Below are 22,629 nucleotides of genomic sequence, written 5' to 3'. Positions count from 1 at the left end.
TTTTGCCCCCTTGTGGCTTCGGCGGGAGTCATCTAAACAAGGTGACATGAATGTCACACACACACACACACACACACACACACACACACACACACACATGCTCCCTGGAAGGACACTGGCACTCGCAGGGGGAGTGTGACACCAGTTGGTTTCCTCTCACTGAGTCCGGGAATGATTTGAATTTTTTTTCAGAGACAGAAAAAACTTAAAGAACTTAACGAAGTCAATGAGTGAAATGAACCTCAAACCGAATTCTTTATGCTGGATTCCAGCGGAGCAGCCGTATCAATTTCCCCAGATCTCCAGACAGTAGCGTACATTTACAGCCTCCTGCTAAATTTGACGCTTCGTTGGACGTCCCCGCCTGTTTGAAAAGCAATTTCAAACAAAAATTCCTCAATTGAATTAAAAAAGGAAGACGCCGCTTGGAGCCGCCGGTGTTGTCAGACAGTGAATAAAACATGGACTCAGCTGGCTGAAGCCGGAGTTGCCGGCTGGGCCCGGGCACCCTGCTCCCAGGGTGGAGGATTTATGGTGCATCTCCACCTTCTCGCGTCTCGCCTGACACTTCCATTACAAAGTAAAATATCATTGAAATTGGAGGTTTCCCTGCGGCCGAGGGCGACGGAGACGGAGACGGAGCGAGGTGAGCCAGACGGCTGCGCTCTGGGATAACAAGGTGCCCGGGACGCCTGACTGATCCTGACATGTGACACGGCGAGCAAGTCGCAGCCCAGGGACGGATGGACGGACGGACGGACGGACGGACGGATGTTCTGGTCCCCAGGTGGAGCTGCGGCTCTCAGACTTGGCCCGGTGGAATTCTATCAAAGCTCAGAGGATTAAGGGGCTTGGCTGAGAGGATGTTTTTTTCCCCTCTCTTCTTCTTCTTCTTCTTCTTCTTCTTCTTCTTCTTCTTCTTCTTCACAACTGGAGAGCGGCGCTGACTGACTCGTCTGAGTCCAACTGTGAAATGCAGCTGTGGGAACTTTTGTCAGACAAAGTAGAAAACATTTCAATGTGGAATCCAGAACTTTGTTGTCCCTGCTTCACACTTCCTGGAGTTGCTTTCAGCTCATCCTGTCGGACGGCTTCAGTGCAGATGAACTTGACCTCTCCATTTTCCCTGAAATCTATTCTTTTTGTCGAGCTATTTTCTAAACGCAAACTTAGCACTTTTCAAATCAGCTTAGTTTTGTTGGATTCTTCAGCAACCCTTCCCCTCATCAGCCTTTGGATTCGCCTTTCGGCCTGTTGCTTTCTTACTAGGGCTGTCAAACAATTATTTTTTTTAATCGTGATTAATCGCAATGAAATGAAAAGATTTAGGTTTGAAATGCGCCTAAAAAGAATGAACGTGTTATGGATTGTATCTAACTAATCCCGATTGCTGCGTTAACGCTGACAGCCCTGGTTCTTACACATAAAGCAAAACAGAACAAAAATAAGATAAATTCACAAAATTAAGAAACGGCCAGCAACACAGATGCAGCAGCTGGTAGATGGAACATTTCTGAAATCTGAATAGGTTTATCGAATTGAATTGGATTTACGCCCATTTTGAAGAAGTAGAAAAACCAATGAAGTGACGAAAAAACAACACCTGACTTCTCCTGCAGCCAGACTCTGTCCTTTGCCCTGTGGACCTGGGGGAGCCACGGAGTGAAGAGCAGAAGGACGAGGACCCTCCTGACATCTGACCTCTCCTCCTCCGTCTCCTCGCGTCCCTGCAGGAGGTGCAGCCATCAATCAGCTCTCCTTCCACAGCAGGTGGAACTTTGACCCTGATCTCCAAAGTTTCCTTATCTTTATGACACACACACACACACACACACACACACACACGCGCACACACACACACACAAATGAGCATCAAGACCAACTGTCCACTTCAGCCACCGCGTCTCTTTCTCCTCCCTGAGGCTTGAGCTTCATTACGCCCTCGGAACCAGGAAGCAGTGAGGGTGCAGCAGAGGGAAGGTCAGGCACCGTGTCAACACACACTGGGAGAAACACTTTGGCTCCGTCTCGTCGACTCCTCGGCACTTTACTGTTGCATCAGAGACAGTTTTCCAAGAAGCTAGCGTTTGAGCGGACCAGCCTGGTTTGTCCTCTCCTCCTGCATTTCACTCTCAGTTGTCTTGGTCTTTGACGGGAGTCTTTTTGGAATCCAACCATCAACTTTAGACTTTCCGTTAAAGCCCAGGCATTCCGATTGTTAGAAGGTTGTGGGTTCGACTCTGGGCCTGGGACCTTTCTGTGTGGCGTTTGCATGTTCTCCCTGTGTCTGCTGGGTTCTTTCCAGGTTCTCCAGCTTCCTCCCACACTCCAAAAACATGCATGTGAGGTGAACAGGAAACTCTAAATTGACCGTAGGTGTGTGTGTGTGTGTGTGTGAGTGCAAATGGTTGTTTGTTCTTGTTTGTTGTTGGTTGAAGAAGCGGGTATTGAATGGATGGATGGATGAAAAAGAAGAAGAAAAGGACACAAATCCAAGTCACCTTGCTGCCCTTCTAAAATCCTTCTACCAATCCGGCCACCAGGGGGCAGTTGTGTTTTTCTGCTTTAATAGAGCTCTTGTCTTCTTCCTCTGTCTACAACACAGTGTGTTTTTGAGCCGTGCAGCTCTAATCCGACTCAGGTGTAGCGGCGCCTCTGTAATTACGCTCTGACTGCTTCATAACCCACTTTCCGTTCCACCACTTTCCTCGCAGCCTCTCCCGAAGGCAACACACTCCCTTGTACTCTCATTTTTTACACGCCGCATTCCCCAGCCACCATCCGTCTATCTGTCCGCACCGCCGACTGAGGAATCCGTCCCATCGTTCATCTTACTTGTCATCTCATCCGTCCGTGGATTTGCTCGAGCTCCTTTGAAAAGGATCATTTTCTCCCCCCCCCCGAAATTTCAGCCAATAATATCTCTGGGGTGGTCCAGAAATGAAAGATCATGGAACACTTACTGACTGCTTGAAGATGATTTTCAATAAAATCTCATTTATATCTTTCAAAAAAAGGCTTCTGAAAAAGCCTCCAAAGTTGAGAACTTCAGTCACCTTTTCAAGGTCAAGACATCGCCAACCATTGACTGCCAAGGTAGATTAAATTAGATCGAGTGATGAGTGAACCTTTCCAACAGTCACCAACAGGGTGACTTTACCTACTGATTTTTTTTGTTTTGTCGTTTTGTTGAGAGGTACTTTTGGAATGATGGGGAGAAAAATAAAACAAAGCACCTTCAACAGAGAGTGTCGTAAAGGTGTCGTTTCACCCGGGCATCGCGGTCTCGTCTCAGGCAGGTGCAGTAAGTTATTATATGTCCCCGTACGGTGTATAAAACAGGCACACACACACACACACACACACACACACTCCACAGATAAACACTTGAGCCTGGGCTGATATCTGCTGGCGACCTTGGCTCAAACCGACCGGGAGCTTCACAGGATGTCGGCTTTGACGGCAGTCTGATCGCCGCCTCGCTGCCGTGTGAGTGACAGCAGCCTCGGCGGCTCACTGGCACGCCGGGGATTCCTGGCTGAACACAAATTAAATTCACCTCCACAAATGTTTCCCGTTAAAATGACCGTGCTGTGGCAGTATTCTATAGCTGTAGTCACTGCGGGTGCAGGCAGTCCATCTTATTACATATCTTGGTTTGTTGCAGATTCATTAATTCAACATTTAATAAAAGTCATTTGCATAGTCTTGGTCTACTAAGTGTAGACTGTTGACCGACTGTTGACCGACCGTTGACTGGTGGAATCTGGCTCTTTACCGCAGCTTGTCGGAGAATAGGGGAATATGGCATTGGTCCGACCGTAACCCCGACCCGAACCGTAATGGGAGGTCGAACCAATGGGCAATTTGCTGGTCTAATGGGCAGTTGCTGGAGAACAGGTGGTCTTGTCATTGGCAAATAATGGAAATCAACCGGTGTCGTTGTGTCTTTTAGGTTATACAATGAGTTTGAACATCAATCTTCATAAAGTCGTCTGCTTGGTTATAACGAGCCAACAAGAAGCTTTGTTATGCAAGTACAATGACGTATATGTGTTATTATTTTGGTAACCCGAAGAAGGAAACATAAAGAACGTATGAAAAACAACTTTTTTTGAACAATTTTTGGAGCCTTGTTTTCCTCGCTGCTGCTTGCTGGTGGAGTGTGATGATCTAAATCCTCCTGAACCCCTCTCCCCCCCGGTCACCTCGTCTGGCTCTCCCAGCCCCAGCACACGTCACTGAAACAGATAAACAAACAAAATGAGCGCTTTTTCGCGGTGGAAATAACCTGCAAATCAATTCCACGCTCAGCCGATTCATCCCAGTTGTGTTTTTCCAATTAAGTGTCTGGATGGGGTTCTTGAACGGGGCGGTTTCAGGGAGGCGGCCGTGTTGTTTATTTTAGTCCAGTAAATGACATTTATGCAAATTGTCCGTGGGATGGATTGCTGACAGTGGCGTGTGTGGCGTGTCGACGCAGGCATTTTTCCAATCAGGTCGCTCCTCTGGACGTCGGCGTGGAGCCTCCCACTCAGCCGACGCCGAGGTTTGGCTGCTGACTCGTCAAGCACGCCCGGCTGAGAACTGGATTAGCCGCTAAATTAGCATCTGAGGTTTTGGAGGTTGAAACAGTCCCAACTCGGGAGCGTTGAATAGGCCCTGTGTGATGCACAATTCAATTTACCAGTGCAGTGAGCTTTGAAACTCTGAAACTGCATGAGAAAACTCCATTCTTTACTTCTTCTCCTTGTGCGAAAACGCTGGAAGCAGGCCTGAGTGATGTCCCCCCTGCCAGGTGTTGGCTCCGCCCTCTGACTCTGCCTTGCTTCAGTCCCCTTCCAAGCTTTGTTGTAGAGAGGGTCAACAAAGCATTCCGTTATAGCTGGAGGCTGTAAACAGGCGGCTAAGTGTGCCGCCTTTGGGAGATCAGGAGCAAGAGTTAATGATGATACCAGGCTGCTCCACTGGAGTCCAGGATGGGAAAAAAACAATGTTGTCAAAGGGGATAAAACCTGAAAACATTGAGAGAGAAAAAAAAAAAAAATCATTTTCCACCCTCTGCACTCCCTCCCTTCTGCCCCCTGGTGGTTGAAGGCATGCCGATGCGCCCTTGACAGCGGGGGGGAAAGGTTGCTGCGACGGTCGTCAGTGACAGACGGCCAACCTGAATCTGTTGGTTCAACAGATGGAACGAGATTAAACAAAGAGAAACTGAGCAACAGCAGCAGAAGCAGAAGCAGCGAGATGTCGTGTTAATCCTCAGAGTGACTGACCGCACAATGACTCCCATCAGCTGCACCAGCGATCTGCGTGTGTGTGTCTGTGTGTGAATATCAGTCCATCTGTCCGTCCCGTCCGCTGGCCTTTCAGCATGCTACAGCTGCATCCTCAGGTGTGTGTGTGTGTGTGTGTGTGTGTGTGTGCGTGTGCGTGTGTGTTTGCAGCACTTTGCATTTGCTCTCTTCCCCAGCTCATCCCCGCTTTCTGCTGATTTCCCACCGGAAGAAGAGCTGTTTCTGTGTTTGTGTGCTGACCTGCAGCTCATTATTCCCTCTGCTGAACCTCCTCAATCTGACGGGACTCGCTGTCTGTCTGTCTGTCTGTCTGTCTGTCATTCTGTCTGTCTCCCTGGCAGCCACCGTCCCTATCAGGGTTCCACCAAAATGATTTTCTGAGAGCCGGTGCCAGCGCTTCCATTATCTTAAGTCATTATCTCCCTAAAGCGGTTTTTACGCTGAAAATTACAAACACCCACACACCCACACACCCACAGTGTGTGTTTTTTTTTTTTTTTTTTTTTTTTTTAAACACATGCCAAAAAGGAGTCTCTGCTGTCTCTGCATCTGAAATGAAATCATAATATATTCAAATATGCATTATTGGGAGTCCTTGGTTTGTGCAGAGGAGTCCGCAGGTCTCAGTGTTGGAGCTGGAACGCTCTGCAGCTGGACGCACAGCAGGAGGAGATCACAGCAGCAGCAGCAGCAGCAGCAGCAGCAGCAGCAGCAGCAGTGTGTTCCGTGGGTGTCTGTTGTGCTGCAGGCAGGCAGAGCCGTTCGCTTAGCACGGACGCCGCGATCTGATCTACTGACTGCTGTCGGGATTTAATTCAGCGGGCCAACCGAGCCGAGCCCAACATGCAGATGGTCCCATACATCCAAGGGGAAATCTAGACAGGGGCATCTATCCAGCCCAAAGTGTCTGTGTGTGTGTGTGTGTGTGTGTGTGTGTGTGTGTGTGTGTGTGTGTGTGTTTTCAAGCCAAAAATGGGATTCGGACGTCCTTCAGACAAAGTGATTCACGGCTCTACTTCAGAGAGGCTGCACACACTACAGAAGAACAACCGAGTTCTTTCACTTCCTGCTGTTTGTCAGATGATGCTCGGCAGGATGTGAACCTCTTGGAAAACTCACCTCTCACTTAGGCGCCCTCCACCTCTGGGGGGGGTGGGGGGAGGACACATTCCATTAATATTTTGCTCACCAATTAGACTTTGACGGGCGATGAGTCTGGCAGCGACATCACACCTTCAGGGAACGGATCGCTGTTTATTGACTCTCCTCAAGTACTTTGTCAGTCTGAATCAGCCCAAGTTGACAAAGAACACACACACACACACACACACACACACACACACACACACACACACACACACACACTCACTCAGGGTATCGATCCGGGGGGTTGGAGGCCATAAAATGCGAGGTGATGGATGGTGCGGTGGGCGGCGCGGCCTTGTCGCTGCTAATTTTCTCGGCCCTCAGATGTTGAGCTGTGCGTCGTCTGATCGATACGGAGGCCGGACGCCTTCCTGCATGCAGCTGGAAAAACCAACAGCAGATCGGAGCGTTCCACATTGGCCCGGTGTGGGTGAGAGGGAGGGAGGGTGGGTGTGGGTGTGGGTGGGGCTTCCTCCCTGATTAAACACTGGCGGGGGTTTGGACCAGTTTAGACTAAGAAATGTTCATTTAGTCTTCACTAGCTGTGTTTCCGTGACAGTTTATCGCAAGAATAAAAGCGATATTTCTAAAACAATATCTCCAGACTTCCTGGAGTCGAAGCCTTCAGTGCCTTCAGTTCTTTGCTCTTTTTTGCTCTTTTTTTTTTTTGTTTTACGTCCAGTTTTAAGTTCACAAGCTTTTTGCTTCAGTCTGAGGATTCAGTGAATGCTGAGGAGACTGTTGACTTTTCATCTTGTGGCCATTAATTGGACTTTGTAGCAGCTCCAAGCTCGAGCTTCACGGCGATGACGCACAACTAGAGTGAGAGGGTCTCTCTCTCTCTCTCTCTCTCTCTCTCTCTCTCTCTCTCCCTCTCTCCCTCTCTCTCTCTCTCTCTCTCCCTCTCTCACACACACACACACACACACACAGTGAGGCAGGCACGGGTCGGTGCTGCTGCTGCTGCTGCTGCTGCTGATTTACGGGGGCTCCGGACCACCTGTCACCTCGCTCCGCTCTGACGTCACACTCACGCGCGCCACGAGGAGAGAAAGAGGGGAGGCAGTGAGGGGCGCGCGCGACTCCTGCGTCTGTGCGCCATGGCTCCTCTCCTCCACCTCCTCCCGTCCACCTCCTCCTCCTCCTCCTCCTGAGCGCCTCCCTCCTTCCTCTTTACTCCCTCCCGCACGTGCCGCGGAGTGGATGAACTTTCCCGCCGCCCCGCGCGGCTTCACGCGGCCGCTCGCACCGACGACGCCATGAAGACGACTCGCAAGTGCCGCGCGCTGCTCTCGGTGGCGCTCAACCTGGTGGCGCTGCTCTTCTCCACCACCGCCTTCACCACCACCTACTGGTGCGAGGGCACCCAGCGCGTGCCCAAGCCCAACTGCAGCAAGCAGCGGCGCCACAACTGCATCGACTACGGCGTGAACGAGACGGACCCGAGCAAGGTGCACTACAGCTGGGAGACCGGCGACGACCGCTTCCTCTTCCGCCGCTTCCACACCGGCATCTGGTACTCGTGCGAGGAGAACATCCACGAGGCAGGTGGGCTCCCCCTCGGCTCGGGCTACGGTGTGAAACGCGTTCTGTGCCCCCACCCAACCTTCACTTAACAGAAATGTTTGCGCTATCGCAACAGCTGCTATCTTAACAATCCTCCCTGATTAATCAAAGCAACTCGTCAGAAATGATTTTTACGCACAGTTCTGTGTGCGTAAAACTCGCCGGGTGACTCGTTTGCTGTCCGAAGAGCTTGTTTTAGTTCATTATTATTTGTTTGTTTGTTTGATTGTTTTTTTAAAAAATTCATTTAACGTTTTTTTTTTTCGTTTGGTTTCAAGATGAATCCTTTAGAGCAGTCTTATTGTGATGCTCCCAGCTTCTTCTCTTTTAAAAAAAAAAAAAAAAAGAAAAGAAAAGAAAAAAGAATGCAAACAACAGTTGGTTGGAGGAAGATCAACTGACATGAAATAAGTTGGTTTGATTGGAAATAAAGGGTTTCGTCCGGGTTTAGTTTGCAGGCTGTTGGCCTGAAAGTTGATCATGACATGTTTCATGAGACAGCCAGTCGTGCACAGATGTGCCCTGTGAAAATGGCCTTGAACGACAGATGGCCAGACAGACAGTTTGATTATGGCAGGGAGGTGTGCGCTCACCTGTGCAGTTCCATTTTACCGACTGGTGGGGTTCTGCTGTTGATGTCTTCGGCCTCTTGCTTTGCTCGGTCTGACTGGGTGGCGCTGTTGCAGGATTTGAGCTAAATAGTATAAACAGCATCAGGTGTTCAACCAAATGAGGGAAAAACCCTCACAGTGAAGTGAAGCATCCTGGTGGCAGGCGAGATATTGTTCAGTCCAACCGTGGAGCCTTCCAATCAGCCCGCCTCTTTCCATCCAAGACGTCCCACTGGTTTAACGTGACAAACATTTTTATATGAAGTAATCATGTGACCGTCTCAGCGGTTTGTTGTCAATGCGGGGTCTCCACCGTCACTAGCTGACCTGAATGGATTGTGGGGGTGCGACTGTGTGTATTTTGGGATATCTGGGTCAAGGAAAAACAATAAGCAGGTAAAATTGTCCAAGCGTGCTGGAATCACTGCAACTGAGCTCATGCAGTGATTGCTCCTAGTCGCTAAAGGCCCAACATAAACCGCAGGCAGTGTGTGTGTGGTCAATGAGGTTGGGGCACGAGTTGGTTCCAAACACGAGTCTTTGCTTTGAACCTTCACTGGCACAACTCGCACCTCTTCACCGCAGAGTCCCGGCTCATTGCGGCCCCTCGGCGTTACCTCAGGCCGGGCTGCTGATTGATGTCATGCAGCCCGGCGGCCTCCATTCATCCGTCTCAGCACGCCGCTCCTCCGCCAGCAGCCTGCTGAGGGGAAATCGCCTCAGATTCGTCTCCAGAGATGAGATCAGAGGCGAGGAAAGTGTGCGATTCTCGCCTCAAACTCAATCACACGTCCCGCCGCAGATGTTTCCATTCGTCTGCCTGCCCGCCGTCGCAGTCGAGGCAGCGGCCGTCCACCTGGGCGGCTGAAGGTTGAATTTATAAAAGCGTAGTCATGCTGCTGCCGCCGCCGCCGCCGCCGCCGCCGCCGCCGCTCCGGCGAGGCTTACCGACTTCATTACATCACTGCAATCTGGCACGAGCGGCAGAGACACTCAAGCGGCTCAGCGCGACACTGTTTCAGGCTCAGGGAGGAGAAGAAGAAGAAGAAGAAGAAGAAGAAGAAGAAGAAGAAGAGACTCAAAGTTCAGGTTTCCATCAAACTTCGTGCTCACTCGGGCATTCCTCAATTTCCAAACTCTTCTGCCTGCCGGTTGGCACTTCAGCTGGATATAATAACAAGGACGGCTCCGCCTTATTGAATTTGACTATTCAGTGATTCAAAGAGATTTTTTGTCTTTGGTGAATATATTTTTTTAAAAATCTCTCTCCGCTCTCACACGTTTGATGAAAATTCAAAAACATCCATCATCTTGCAAATCTGCTGCGATGCTTGGAGAAAGAAGCAGTCCACAGCAGCTGTGCACCGCTTCGACGTCGCACAAAGACACAAAAAAACGGTCATGTCATATTTCTGTTGACACAAAACCTTATGAATATTTTTGTCGTTGTTCTATTTTTATATCTTGAGCGCCAAAAGTCCAGTTTGCATTGTGTGTTGCAATGAAGTTGCAATGACAACTTTCCCCCATCAGTTTTAGCTCTGTCGTTCTGCTAATTGGTCACCTTGTTATCCTCCAGCTGCAGTTGTTTGAACTGGTGTGTTTCAATGGACTTCCTCCCTCCCAGTGGAGCCAGTTGATCACTCCCTACTAGTGCCAGTTTGTTTGCAGCCTCGCAGCAGTTTACTGTTTTTATGCCACTAGTAAACCCTGGCTGTAGCGCTGCCTTAGGTTGAAACTTTTTCTGCATCCCCGCTGTGAAAGACTTGGAGGAAACTCTGCGGTTCAGCGGCTGCGAGATTCTTGAAAGTCAGAGAGAATCGCAGAAGTGCCGCCTTCTTTTTCCTTTCTGTCACCCCGCCGTGTCTGCCGTGAATAATGGCCAAAAGAGCCGAGACCATAAAAGTAATGGCACATTAACTGTAGATCCACGAAAACCATTCATACTCATTACAGCTGCAATTAGCCCAGAATGACACCGCATCGCTGATTGCTGGGAGCTGAGGGCTGAAGGCTCGTGCAATAATGTAGAAGGCGGTGTGAAAAATGGGACTATAACCTGAACATTTCAAGAGGGGAGGGGGGGAAAGAAAAAAACACCTGAAGTCTGGTCACACCGTCCTATTACAGCCCGACAGAGTGGAAACGTGACGGCGGGGATTTTATTTTGGAGGGGCTGGGAGTTAATTGACATTTCGGAGGTTGGCTGGAATACTGATTGTGTTGCTGGAGCCGCCGCCGGGTCGCCGCCGGGGCCCCGCTCGCTCTTTAATCACATTTTAGATCCACATGTCCTAATCAGACGCCGCTGCCGCTCACCTTTTGGCTTTTGGCTCCGCCTCCTCTGCAGTCCCCCCCCAACACCCCTCCCCCTCCGGCTTTCACCTTGGAGCCAAAGCACAAATTAGAACGACCTCGGAGCGGTTGTGCCGCCGCCGTGCTCGTCATTCCTAGGCATCCGAGAGGAGAGACTGGGAGAGGGTGGGGGTGGGGTGGTGGTCAGCAGATGGCTGAGGGGGCGTCGGCTTGGTGGGGGAGGGAGGGTGGGGCCACAGTGGGGAGACAACAGGTGGGCAGAACAGCGAGAAGGCGGAGCCGCAGCTGGTAAACCTGCTGCAGGCGGAGGTGGGAGGTTGTGTTTTAGTCAAGACAGCACCAACCAAGACCAATACATCATCAAGTCCAGAGAGCATCGAGATCGAGGACAGACCAAGACTTTGTATATCCAAGGATGAAAAATCAAAAATCCTGAGCCCGTACAGTCCAGACCGAGACCAGACCCAGTAAGAAGGCCTCCAAGCCCGAGACCGAGAGCCTTCAAAAGTGGTCTGGAGACTGGTCTTGAGTCCAAGACCAATCTCCAGGACTACCACACTAGTGGGAGGGTCCTGTGGTGCCTGTGGGCGGGGCCACAAGCGGCACTTGGGACGACCAGACAGAACATGTGAGCAGACAACAGACTTGATAAAAACACTTCATTTCCCACTCTGTCACTGTGAAATACGCCCGGCTGCGTTATCGCCTTCCTCCACCAGGGGTCACTTTGTTTTTCTGACGCGCTTGTCTTATCGGCTGGGCTATAGATATATATGCTTACGTTTGAATATAAACAAGAGCGGGCGGCGGTGGTACGTCACCCGGCGTCGCTCAAGGACGAACACATTTCCCAGCATCCTCTCTGCCAGCACCGGGACCAGCCAGCGCTGTATTTTACACTGGAGCTCAGGTCAGGAGACAAATAGAGCCTCTCTGCTGTGTGTGCATGTGTGTGTGTGTGTGTGTGTGTGTGTGTGTGTGTGTGTGTGTGTGTGTGTGTGTGTGTGTGTGTTGGGGCTGATTATGGATGGCTCTGCCGGCCGCCTGCGTCACTGCGACGGCTGAGTTACGTCTCCCTGTTTGACCTGCAGAGTGGAAGCGAAGCTGCTGACGGCCAGCAGCCTGTAAAACATGTTGATAAGGGTGAAAAGCTGGTGAGCCGAGACGGCGAAAAGGAACCATTCACACATCATCCGTGAGGTTTTACACTGGCAGAAAACCCCGGGGGGGCGGAGCTTTAAAGATTGCACCAATCAGATTCTGACGTCTGATCGTCGCTCGCAGTGTTTTTTTTTTCTGCAACATCGTGGCTTTGACACGCTGACTCTTAACAGCTGTTTTTATTTTGTTTTGTCCTCCTCCTCCTCCTCCTCCTCCTCCTCCTCGTTCACCTCCTCCTTCACCTGTGCCCCCCACCCCACCCGCACCCCAACCCCTCCCCTCTCTCAGGTGAGAAGTGTCGGAGCTTCATTGATCTCGCCCCGGCGTCGGAGAGAGGTGAGTAATGACCGCCATTAGGCATCGCCGCCGCTCCCCACCTGTTCACAGGCTCAGGGAGAAACACACACACACACACACACACACACACACACACACACACACACTCTTGCTTCTCCTCTGGATTGTTGAGGAGCTTTCAAAAACTCCTTTTAAGTCGGTGCAGGAAAAAGGACAACGTGACGTCTGATGACTTTGTTAGCATTTTCTTTCCCCTCAGAATGAGGAAGAAAAAAACAATCTGAGCGCAGACACTGATTAAAAACAGGTCATGCTGTATCAAAGGCATGTGTGCATCCAAACAAACCAAAGATCAGCTGGACCCAGAAAGCAGGAAGCTGCAGCCGGTCGACGTGTCTGGAAAGACAAACGGATGGAAACAGGTGGAAATGAGATGATTCGGTTTTTTTCTTCCCCCCCTGAAATCTTATTTTCCGGCCAAACGATTCCAAGTTGGCATTTGGTGTGGGAGTCGGCGCATCCGCAATGGAGAACCGCCACTCCAGCGTTTTAAAGGCCCAGTGTGTGAGACACAGCGCCATCGAATGGTCGGAAAGAATCTCGGAGACAATCATCCCTCTGTTCGCGTCTCATTCGGTGGATTTGCTGGGATTTCTGCCACAACAGCCTCGTTCGTTGCAAGCTGGAAACGTGTCGCGTGACCTTGATGTGAGCCGAGCACTGAGGAAGTTTTAGCTTTAAAGGCGAGCAGAATCGATTGTGGCTCGGAATGAGCTTCGTCCTTGACTTCACTTTGAAAAAACAATCAGTTTGCCCGACGACCGAGAGGCTGGGTATCAGGATATCTGTCCTGCGCTCCTTCTTCCCCAATCACATGACCAACTGTTGATTTCACCCGAGATAGAAGAGCGACGTCCGAGTCGAAGGTTCAGGTTCCTGTTCAGCTGCTTCCCTTCCCCAATCTCGACAATCGGCTGCATTTAAAGGAGAAAGAGGCGGAGCCGCAGCCAGAGTCTGGGAAAGCCGCTGCTGTGTGAAGCGTGTCAGCGTGGACGCTGCAGGTGGAACATTTCCTCATCAGAAAAGCAAAGAAGCGATGGCTTTTCTTATTTGCTTGCTCATCCAATCACTTCCCGAGGCTTTATGGTGGCCCCGCCTCTTGCTAAGAATTCCCTTTCAGCCATTTCCCTTTTATTCACCCCGGTTTTTGCGACGGGCTAATGCTGAAAATCGACCCCCTCAGCAAAAAAAAATGTGCTTTAATAGAGCATAAAGAGAATGAGAGCGCCAGTAAAAGGCCTCTTGGAGAGAATCCAGGTGATTTTTACCTGCTAACGGCGTCTCATCAGCGACTCTGCCGACACTGTGGGGCTCGTCTCCCTCTTTAGAAATGCTGCTGTCCGTGATGATTCAATCAGCGGCCGAACGGCTCCCGAGGCTCCCGGCGTGATTATGGTGATGGAGGAGGAGGAGGAGAGCGAGTGACACCCATTAATTGATGTGAAACGAGCTCTGTTTTTTTTTTCCTTTAACAGGTGAGCCGTCCGCTTTGATTCATAATAAGTTATTCTAACCTGCGGAGCAGCCGGGTGACGGCGACGCCTCAAGTTCAATGTGGGCTCCACAGTAAAAAGAAGGGGGAGAAAGAAAGAAACGACCCCAAGCTGGTTAAAAGACGCTCCAGGTTTCGCCTGTCGAGCGACAGAACAGCCAAACCGTCCAAAAGAACATTGAACATTTCCAAAGTTGGTTTTTCAAAAGGTGTTGCCAACTTGGAAAATCTGCTGTTGTTTATTTTGTTTTTGGCTGACATTATTTAAAAGCACTGGCAGCAGTTGGATGATGTTGGACCAACAGGCTCAAATCTTGAATTAATGTTGTTGTTTTTTTTTTTGTTGCCCTTGTTGCTGAAAAATAAAACCTCAGTGCCGTATTGTATTTTATCATATTGGAGGACTCTCTGCTCCCTGCTGATGGTCCACACAAAAGAAAACGCCTCGGACCTCAACAACAACCTCCCGCTCCGTGTTTTCCTCCTCACGAAACACACAATATTGGTGCCAGTGGAATGAAAAATAGATATTATGAATACCTCAGTGGTGGTCGTCTACCTGTGTTTAAGCGCTTCACGCTGGGGCAGCTGGTTAATAATGAATGAGGTGCGATGGTTTGCTCCGCCGGCGCCATCTGGAGGCAGAGCGGCTCGACCTTGCTCCTCACACAAGGATGCCGTGTTCCGCCCGGCCGTGTTTACACGCTCACCGCTGAGTTTGCAAAAAAAATTGCCGCGCAGCGTCCGGGTTTGTTGTTGGAGGTAAAGTGAGGATTCAGGGAGGGGGCGTGGCCTGTTTTTGATCAGCTGAGCTACTGGCTGGCGGGGTCAGGTGTTCTAATATAATAAATAAAAAGCTCAGTTTGAAACAAAATGTTAAATTAAATGAATAAATTGCTTGTTTTTAGAGGAGCCATTATTCTGGCTGCGCTAATGAGCTAAATTCCCCCTAATTGAATGTGAAGCTAACACGATTAGCCGCCTAATCAGCGCACCGTCGATGAGTTGTGGGTGAAATTGTTGCCTCTGTTTTCGCAAATGAATGGCTTCACGTCACGAGAGGCGAACTCTGCAAACTTTGGTGGAGGTTTTGAGTTTTGTGCAGAAAACTTGACTGATTTCCCTCTGAAACGAAGCCTTAATTTGCACTTATTTCCAAATTAATTAACACATGGAGCCCTGACATAAATCATTTGTTGCAGCGCTAATTGAATTCATCCGGGGCTACCAGAGTGTGTTAGAATGCGTCTTCAGACTGATGAAAAGTGTCATCCTAAAAAAAAAAAAAAAAAAAAAAAAAAGTCCGGACTTAATCAATGAATCAATACTGCAGCTGCCGCTCCTCCTCCTCCTCTTCCTCAGTCTTTGTGGTTTTCTTCTCCGTGTGGACGGGATGCCGTCACTTCTTATGAAAACATGCAGGGCGGCTAATTAGAGGCGGGATTATCAGAGACGAGCTCCCTCCTCCCTCATGTCAGCTGTTTTATTTACCGTCAGCGCTTTAATGAAGCCTCTGTCGTCTCCGTCAGCCGATGCATTTTACATTTTTTTTAATCAGGCAGAAGATTCTTTTGGTCAGCTATCGGGGCGCAGTGATTTTTATCACCCGCCAGGCTTTTTTTTTTATCACCTTCAACATTTGTTTCCTTCAGCCAAGTGGAAATTAAAGCCCAGAGGGAAACAGGAAGTGATGTCAAGGCGTGCTCATAGATGCATCTTGGATATGACTGGCATGAATTTGACGTATTTCACCTCAAGCCCCTCCCCCTTTCCCCCCTGTGGGCCACTTGGAAACCCCTCACTGGCTGACTGTGTTGTTGTTGTTGTTGTTGTCGTTGTTGTTGTTGTGTGTTGCAGGTGTGCTGTGGCTGTCGGTGGTGTCCGAGGTTCTCTACATCCTGCTGCTGGTGGTCGGCTTCAGCCTCATGTGCCTCGAGCTCTTCCACTCCAGCAACGTCATCGACGGGCTCAAACTCAACGCCTTCGCCGCCGTCTTCACCGTCCTGTCCGGTGAGACCCCCCCCCCACCCACCAACCTCGGCCCGGCCCGGCCTGATCCCGGTCCGTTGCCATGGGGACTTGCGGGCCGATTCATTGTCACGTTCCCTGGCCTCCCCTGCTGTGAGCTGCGGTTCTGAATATTCAGAGCGGCGCCCGTGGCGGCGAGGAGCGCACACGGTCCCGGGCAGATTTGTGAGGGATCGTCCGGGGTCAAAGGTTATCCCCTGGAATACGTCCCTGAGTCGGCGCCAGGGATTTCGTCCATCCCAACTCATGTTAAACCTCTTACACAAGGAGTTGGCTCCGAGCTCACCCACTGCACTCTGCCCGCCTCTCCCCCCCTCCTCCTCCTCCTCCTCCTCCTCCTCATCTTCCTCCTTCTCTCCTTCCTCCTCCTCTTCCTCTTTCTCCACCTTCTCTTCCTCCTCCGCCTCTCCCTCCTCTTCCTCCTTCTCTCCCTCCTCCTCCTCCTTCTCCTTCACCACCTCCACCGCCTCCTGTTCTTCCTGTTTCTGCCTCCTCCTTCTCTCCCTCCTTCTCTTCCTCCTCCGCCTCTCCCTCCTCCTCCTTCACCACCTCCACCGCCTCCTGTTCGTCCTTTTTCTCGCTCCTTCCTACTTCTCCTCCTCCTCCTCTTTCTCACTCCTCCTCTTCCTTCTTGCTCCTCCACCTCTTTGTGCTCTTCCTGTTTCTCCTCCTCCTCCTCCTCCTTCTCCTTTTAATTCTTGTCTTGTAAGATTCCCAGTGCGATGCTTCGTTCCAGGGTACAATCAGGATCATGTCTTGGAGGGTTTACAGCCAGGTGGCGCCGTGACTGAGTTCAATCCATCGTCCTCTATTTACGGAGCACATTACGAAGGTGCTTCACACCTAATGAAGCTGCAATAAAGTCAAGCGAATAAATAAATAACTAAATGAATGAATGGATGGATGGAAGATCAGCCAGGAGAGTCGACCAGGAGTTAACTAGTCTGTTAACTAGCTGCTGACCTCTAGCTGCAGCAGGTGTCACTGCATGTCGTCATCAGCATCGCAGTTTGTTTGCTCTTCTTACATATAAATGTTCACACACGCACACGGCTCGGCTCGTGACGCACACCTGGATGCTGATTGGTTGCCGTGGTTGCGTCGCAGGGCCGACGCCCCCACTTCCCGGAGTCCTTCAGGTCGGGCCTCTCTGATTGGCCGCTTGTGTGCGTGTGACTGATTGCAGGCTGTCGCCGAATTGATCGCACCGTCTCGCAGCCCTGGAATTTTAAAGCAATCAGCAGCCGCCATAACGACTAATAATAGCTACACCTGCTGTGATTAATGTCCGGTATTAGGCGGTGATTTGATTAAAGATTGTTTTGTTGATGGGAAACTTCACGGCAGATTAGATTAGCAAGCAGCACCTGCTGCGGCTGCAGGCTGGCCCTGGTGGTGGCGCTAGCGGGGGCGGTGATGGGGGCAATGCAGAGAGGCACTGATAGAGGTGTGTGTGTGTGTGTGTGTGTGTGTGTGTGTGTGTGTGTGTGTGTGTGTGTGTGTGTGTGTGTTCGGCAGGTCTTCTTGGCATGGTGGCCCACATGATGTACACTCAGGTGTTTCAGATCACCGTCAGTCTGGGTCCTGAGGACTGGAGGCCCCACAGCTGGGACTACGGTTGGTCCTTCTGGTCAGTACACACACAACACACACACACACAACACACACACACACAATAAAGCCACAAAAGCTACAGCGTTCCAGTAGCTGTGTTTCCATTACAGGTTTTTCGCAAAATAAAAGCAATGTTTTGAAAATGAAGTGCAATTGCGGTTTGCAGGTGTTTCCATTGAATGGTGTGAAGCGCATGAGCCGTGATTCTCGTGAAATCTCGTCCTGCGATTTTTCTCTTTGATGACTGGTCAAAAATAGTCTGTTGTCTCCTCCTTCGTCCAATCACAACGTGCCATTTTCACTTGACCATGTACCTCACGTCCACTGACGTGTAAATGCGAAAGAGTGTTTCCATGACACTTTTGACATCTTCCTCTTCATGGATGCGTCTGAAAAACCACCTCACGATAGCGTCAAATCCTTTTAGCCATGTTTGAGAGGTTTTTCCAAGTTGATCTGCTTCCATCACCAGTTTTTATTGCCAGTGAGTGAAATCCAATCAGCAGGTGAACAATCAGACCTTCTCCCCTGTTGATCATCTCCTGGAGGCTCATTCAGAGGAAAAGGCAGACGGCTGATTGGACAAATCTTCCATCCATCGAGGAAGCTTTGACCTCCAGCACCCGGGCAGCCAGTTGGTCACAGCAGGTTGAGGCTGGAGGTTCTGGAGCTGGTTCTGAAGGTTGTTATTTCTCCGGCTCTGATGGCAAAGTTATTGCAACACGTCGAGCGTCGACGCTCAATGAAATGAAGAATTTCTTTCCCACTCATCGGGCCGAGTGGAGGAGCTCCGGTTCAGCGCCACGTGGGAGTCGTTGGAGGGGGGGGGGGGATTGTTAAGAAGAGATAAATCCAGACGCAGTGATTAACCTCTAAGCCGAGCGCAAGGCCGAAAAACTCCTTCAGGACGAGCTCGAAACGCTGTGGACGTGCTCCACATTCCAGACGGGGTGAGTGATGTGACCACCCGGGCCGACGACCTTCTCTCTTTTCCCCACTTTGGAAAAGTTTAAAACGGGCCGCGTCGACATGTTTTCCGAGGAAGACGGACTTCCACCAGCGAAGAAAGAAAGAAGGTCCGGGGTCGTGTTTCACACTGCGCCGTGAAAAATCATGTCTGCCGATTTGATCTCGACCTTTTCCGATTTTGGGTGAGGAGGAAATTCAAAGTGATGCTGATGATGTTGACATTGGTGTGCAGAACTTTCCTCAAAGCCGTGTTTGTAATAAGTCAGTGTGTCAGAAGTTTCCGGCTGCCAGCTGGAGCCGACGGCTGACGCACTCGCAGTTGTCTTCTGAAGTTCATCAGTCAACCCGCATCATCATCACAAAATATTGTTTGTCCCATTTTTTTTGGGGGGGGGGGGCGGGGACCGGTTTGAGTCGCACTGTTTGTGATTCATGATGGAACGTTGTTGGGTTGTTTGTTTTTTTTTCACTTTCCGGGCTGATGAATTAAACGACTCCACCTGCTTCGATAAAGTCAGACGGAGGCTTTCAGATCCGTCTCGTGTCGCCGCTCCCTTTGTCTCTTCATCTTTATGAATTTACTTTTGTGTTTGATGTTGTTTGGCTTTTGTCCTCCTGCTCATCCATCTGCTCAGCAGCCAATCAGGTGCACAGGATAAATCTCCCTCTCTTCTTTTTTTTTTAAATCTACTGGTGTGATATCGTTGCCTGGAGGAAAATTACTTTCCTGCCGTTGTCGTTGATGTTGTTGTCTTTCAGAAGTTTCTGAGATGACAATGACAGCCAACTCTTGTGTGTCTGTGCCGGCAGCATGGCGTGGGGCTCCTTCACCTGCTGCATGGCCGCCTCCGTCACCACCCTCAACTCCTACACCAAGACGGTCATCGAGTTCCGGCACAAGCGCAAGCTCTTCGAGCAGGGCCTCCGCGAGGAGCAGAACTACCTGGACCAGGAGGCCTTCCACTACTTCCGGGACCGCTCGCTGCAGTCCATCTCCAGCACTGTGGAGGTCTACCCAGGCCACGGCGGGCCCCGGGCCGGCCTGGTGGTCGGGGGGCCCGGTCCCGTTCCTGGTCCCGGTCCCGGTCCCGGTCCGGGTCCTGGCCCTGGGCGTGGAAAGATGAGAGCCGCGTCAGCCTCCATAGACCTGGGCGAGAACACTGACTCCTTGGGGGAGGAGCAGTGCTGAGCCCCTCCCCCTTCCTCTGTGGGGATGGGAGGGTCTTACAGGAAGGAGGCGTGGCCCCGTGATGAACAGTTCCCTGGATTAAAGCACAGCGGACCTTCATTGCATTGTGAGGACTAAGAACCCGACTTGTGGTTGGCTGCAGACGCGTTATTTAATTTAAAAAACAAAAACTAGACGGACGTGTTTTCTGTGTGTTGACGTAAAAATCAGAAACAAACAAACTGCGACCTCTGACCTGTAGATCCGGAACTGAATGCAGACTAGCTTCTCTCCAGCGTACACTCGTAAGCTATGGCTCGTATTTTAACACTGCCGTCGTCGTGGTTGAAATATTAACACAAGTCTGTTTGATTTTACTCCAGCAGCGCCCTCGGTGGTCAGACATGGCAACTACACGTAGCTTAAAAGTAGCACAAATACCCACGAGGAGCAGCTCGTGGCGTCTTCAGGCGCGTGAACGTTGCAGTCTGTCAATGTTGTGTTGAAGGAAGGAAGCAAGGAAGCAAGGAAGGAATTAAGGAAGCAAGGAAGCAAGGAGTCCTATCAGCTTTGGAACCACAAACTGCTGACAAACGCAAAATAGGACTCGTAGCACTTTCAACAGAGTCAAGTGGCGGCCATGCTTTATTTATGACACTGAATGTGAATATTAATGTTGAGAATTCTATTAAAAATATATATCTGCTCATTTCACACATGTTTAGAACTTGTTATTGTCGCATCATTCTGGTTTTTCCTCTCTTTTCTTTTCCTGCCTGACGACAGTGGAACCATTTGGAGCCAACATGCCAAGATGTATTTACTGCCTCCTTGTGGCAGGGTTGGGTTTTCACCCCGTACACCTGCATTCGCATTTTTGGCCATAATTAAAGCCTCACTTTAATTACTTTTTTGGAAACATTTGTAGCACATCCAGAAGAATGAACAAAGCTGCAGCCCTTTACAAACCTGATCAAACCAAAATGAGTCATTTGCAAGGTCCTCCAGCCTGAATCAGACCTGGAACACTCTCACAAGGCAAACTCATTAGTTCCGACAAATTTCAAAAGGGCTGGAGCCATAATTCAATCAGTTTGACGAGCACGAAAGGGCAAATATTGACATGGTGCGCCTGCAAAGTGAATTATTAGCACACAGAGTTAATTACAAAGGCTCTCACCCCTGCGCCAAACTTAATTCTGACTCGTAAAACATGTTTCGGCGAGAGTTTTTCCTCCCGGCGTGGAAACGCTTGATTGACAGCTCCATCACCCGAGGGTCACAGGGTCGCCGCTCCCATAGAGCTAATATACGTCTCCGTCACCGCGTCCTTGGGGACGTGGTGAACCTCCTCGCGGCAGCGGGGGGAACGTTGACCTCTGACCTCTGGGTAAATGAACTGCTTCTCTGCGCTGCCGCGTCGTCATCGTCGGGTGGCGGGGGGCGGGGGGGACGTTTGGAAGGACATAAATCCAGAGTGGGAGCGACAAGACGTGAGCAGGTATTACGCAAGCTCACCGATACTGTCTGCTATAATGTGTTGCGCATAAAGCTTTGTAGCTAAAGCCAGTCAGTGGTTACATCGTCACCATTTAAAGACTGAAGAAAGAGGTGTCAGGGTTTGGGTTTTTTTTTGGTGCTGTTCACTTTAACCATTGTGTGCTACATTTGATTTTATGAGTTGCCCGCTCAGCATTAGGCTTGGTCACAATGTGACTGGAGCGAACTGGCTGGCTAAGATGTCTTGTTAATGACTGAAAAATAAGATAATTACTTTTTTTGCATCACTTTTAGATACTTCTGTGACACGTCTCTGCGGGGTGATCTCTGTGTGTGTGTGTGTGTGTGTGTGTGTGTGTGTGTGTGTGTGTGTGTGTGTGTGTTATATAAGGAGACGTGATGCCGGATTGTAAACTGCAGGGATTAAATTGGCCGGGAGTTGTGTTGTGTGGCGGAGCAATAATCCACACACAGCCTCTAAATCTGGCTGCTGGTTTGTGGCAGCAGGGTGTAAATCTTGTGTTTGCAGATGAAGCCCGGATGGTCACCATTGAAACAATAACATATAATCATTTTTTTTTTTTTTTAATCACATTTAGCTGCCTTTTGTAGATTGTTTTGACTGCGTTTTCACCACCAAGTTAAGCGTAGGTTGATGTCAGTAGTAATAGTAGTAGGAGACGTAGTGACACTTGAGTCCTATGTTCAGTTTGCTGTCAACCCTGCAAGGGTTTTAGATTGATATCACTTCATGTCTTATATAGGAAGTAATATTCTATTGGACCCCCAGGAACTTCCTCTCTCCAGCTGTTCAGTTTTGTTGCAGTGCCTGGAAATAGATGCTGTTTTCTCCACAGCAGTTAATCACCAGCGCTGGTCACATCACAACCTTGAACCCTGGGCTGCATCTTATTTTCATCTTATCACACATGCTGGGGGAAAAAAAAACCTCTCAGTGGAATCTGATTTGCATGAATTTAAATTACACCGCCGAGGTGTTTTTTTTTGTTTTTTTTTAAGTGATTTTCTTCCTCAGAGCCGCCCGAAAACGTGACGTTGCTCTCACTAGATTATTGATTTTGGGAAACAAATGGCCAATTACACCATGCAACCATCATTTGTTAGTGTGGACCATTAAAACAAATTGGCATTTTTCTTCTTCCTGAAATGCTCTGATGTGCAGCGACCTCGATCTCTCTCCTTCCCGCCACGTCCACGTGTGTCTGTAGATCAACGTGATGAATGGACTGCAGGAGCCGTGAACAGCCGCTGCAGATCCTGAGCACAGCGGTTAAATCTTCTCTTCAGCAGCAAGGCTTCTTTCAATTTCTAGTTTACGATTGTATTAATCAGTCAGACGTCTTTTAATGATGTGGACTGCGGCCCCCCCTCCTCCCCCCTGAC

The 22,629-nt window shown here is 49.9% G+C and overlaps 1 protein-coding gene across 3 annotated transcripts; it reads left to right on the top strand.

The window, feature by feature from the left end:
- Positions 1-7,254: 7,254 nt before the first annotated feature.
- gsg1l (gsg1-like) lies at positions 7,255-20,435 on the top strand. Of its 3 annotated transcripts, none has more exons than XR_012925580.1 (6): positions 7,255-7,991; positions 12,386-12,433; positions 15,804-15,956; positions 17,493-17,604; positions 19,368-20,030; positions 20,112-20,435. XR_012925580.1 is itself a non-coding variant. In XM_076015750.1 (5 exons), exons 1-5 carry the CDS (start codon positions 7,703-7,705, stop codon positions 19,744-19,746), a joined length of 981 nt encoding a protein of 326 aa, XP_075871865.1. In that variant the 5' UTR covers positions 7,255-7,702; the 3' UTR covers positions 19,747-20,435. The 3 variants fall into 3 exon arrangements, 1 of the variants encoding a protein (XP_075871865.1); XR_012925581.1 differs by having other exon boundaries at positions 20,109-20,435; XM_076015750.1 differs by having other exon boundaries at positions 19,368-20,435.
- The last annotated feature ends 2,194 nt before the right edge of the window (positions 20,436-22,629 follow it).

This window comes from Nelusetta ayraudi, unplaced genomic scaffold, assembly GCF_046127955.1.
Source record: "Nelusetta ayraudi isolate G7.1 ecotype Tasmania unplaced genomic scaffold, CSIRO-AGI_Nayr_v1 ptg000195l, whole genome shotgun sequence".
In the NCBI taxonomy this organism is placed as follows: Eukaryota; Metazoa; Chordata; class Actinopteri; order Tetraodontiformes; family Monacanthidae; genus Nelusetta; species Nelusetta ayraudi.
Note: the sequence above shows the minus strand (reverse complement) of the source record. Positions and strands in the feature narration are given on the sequence as shown.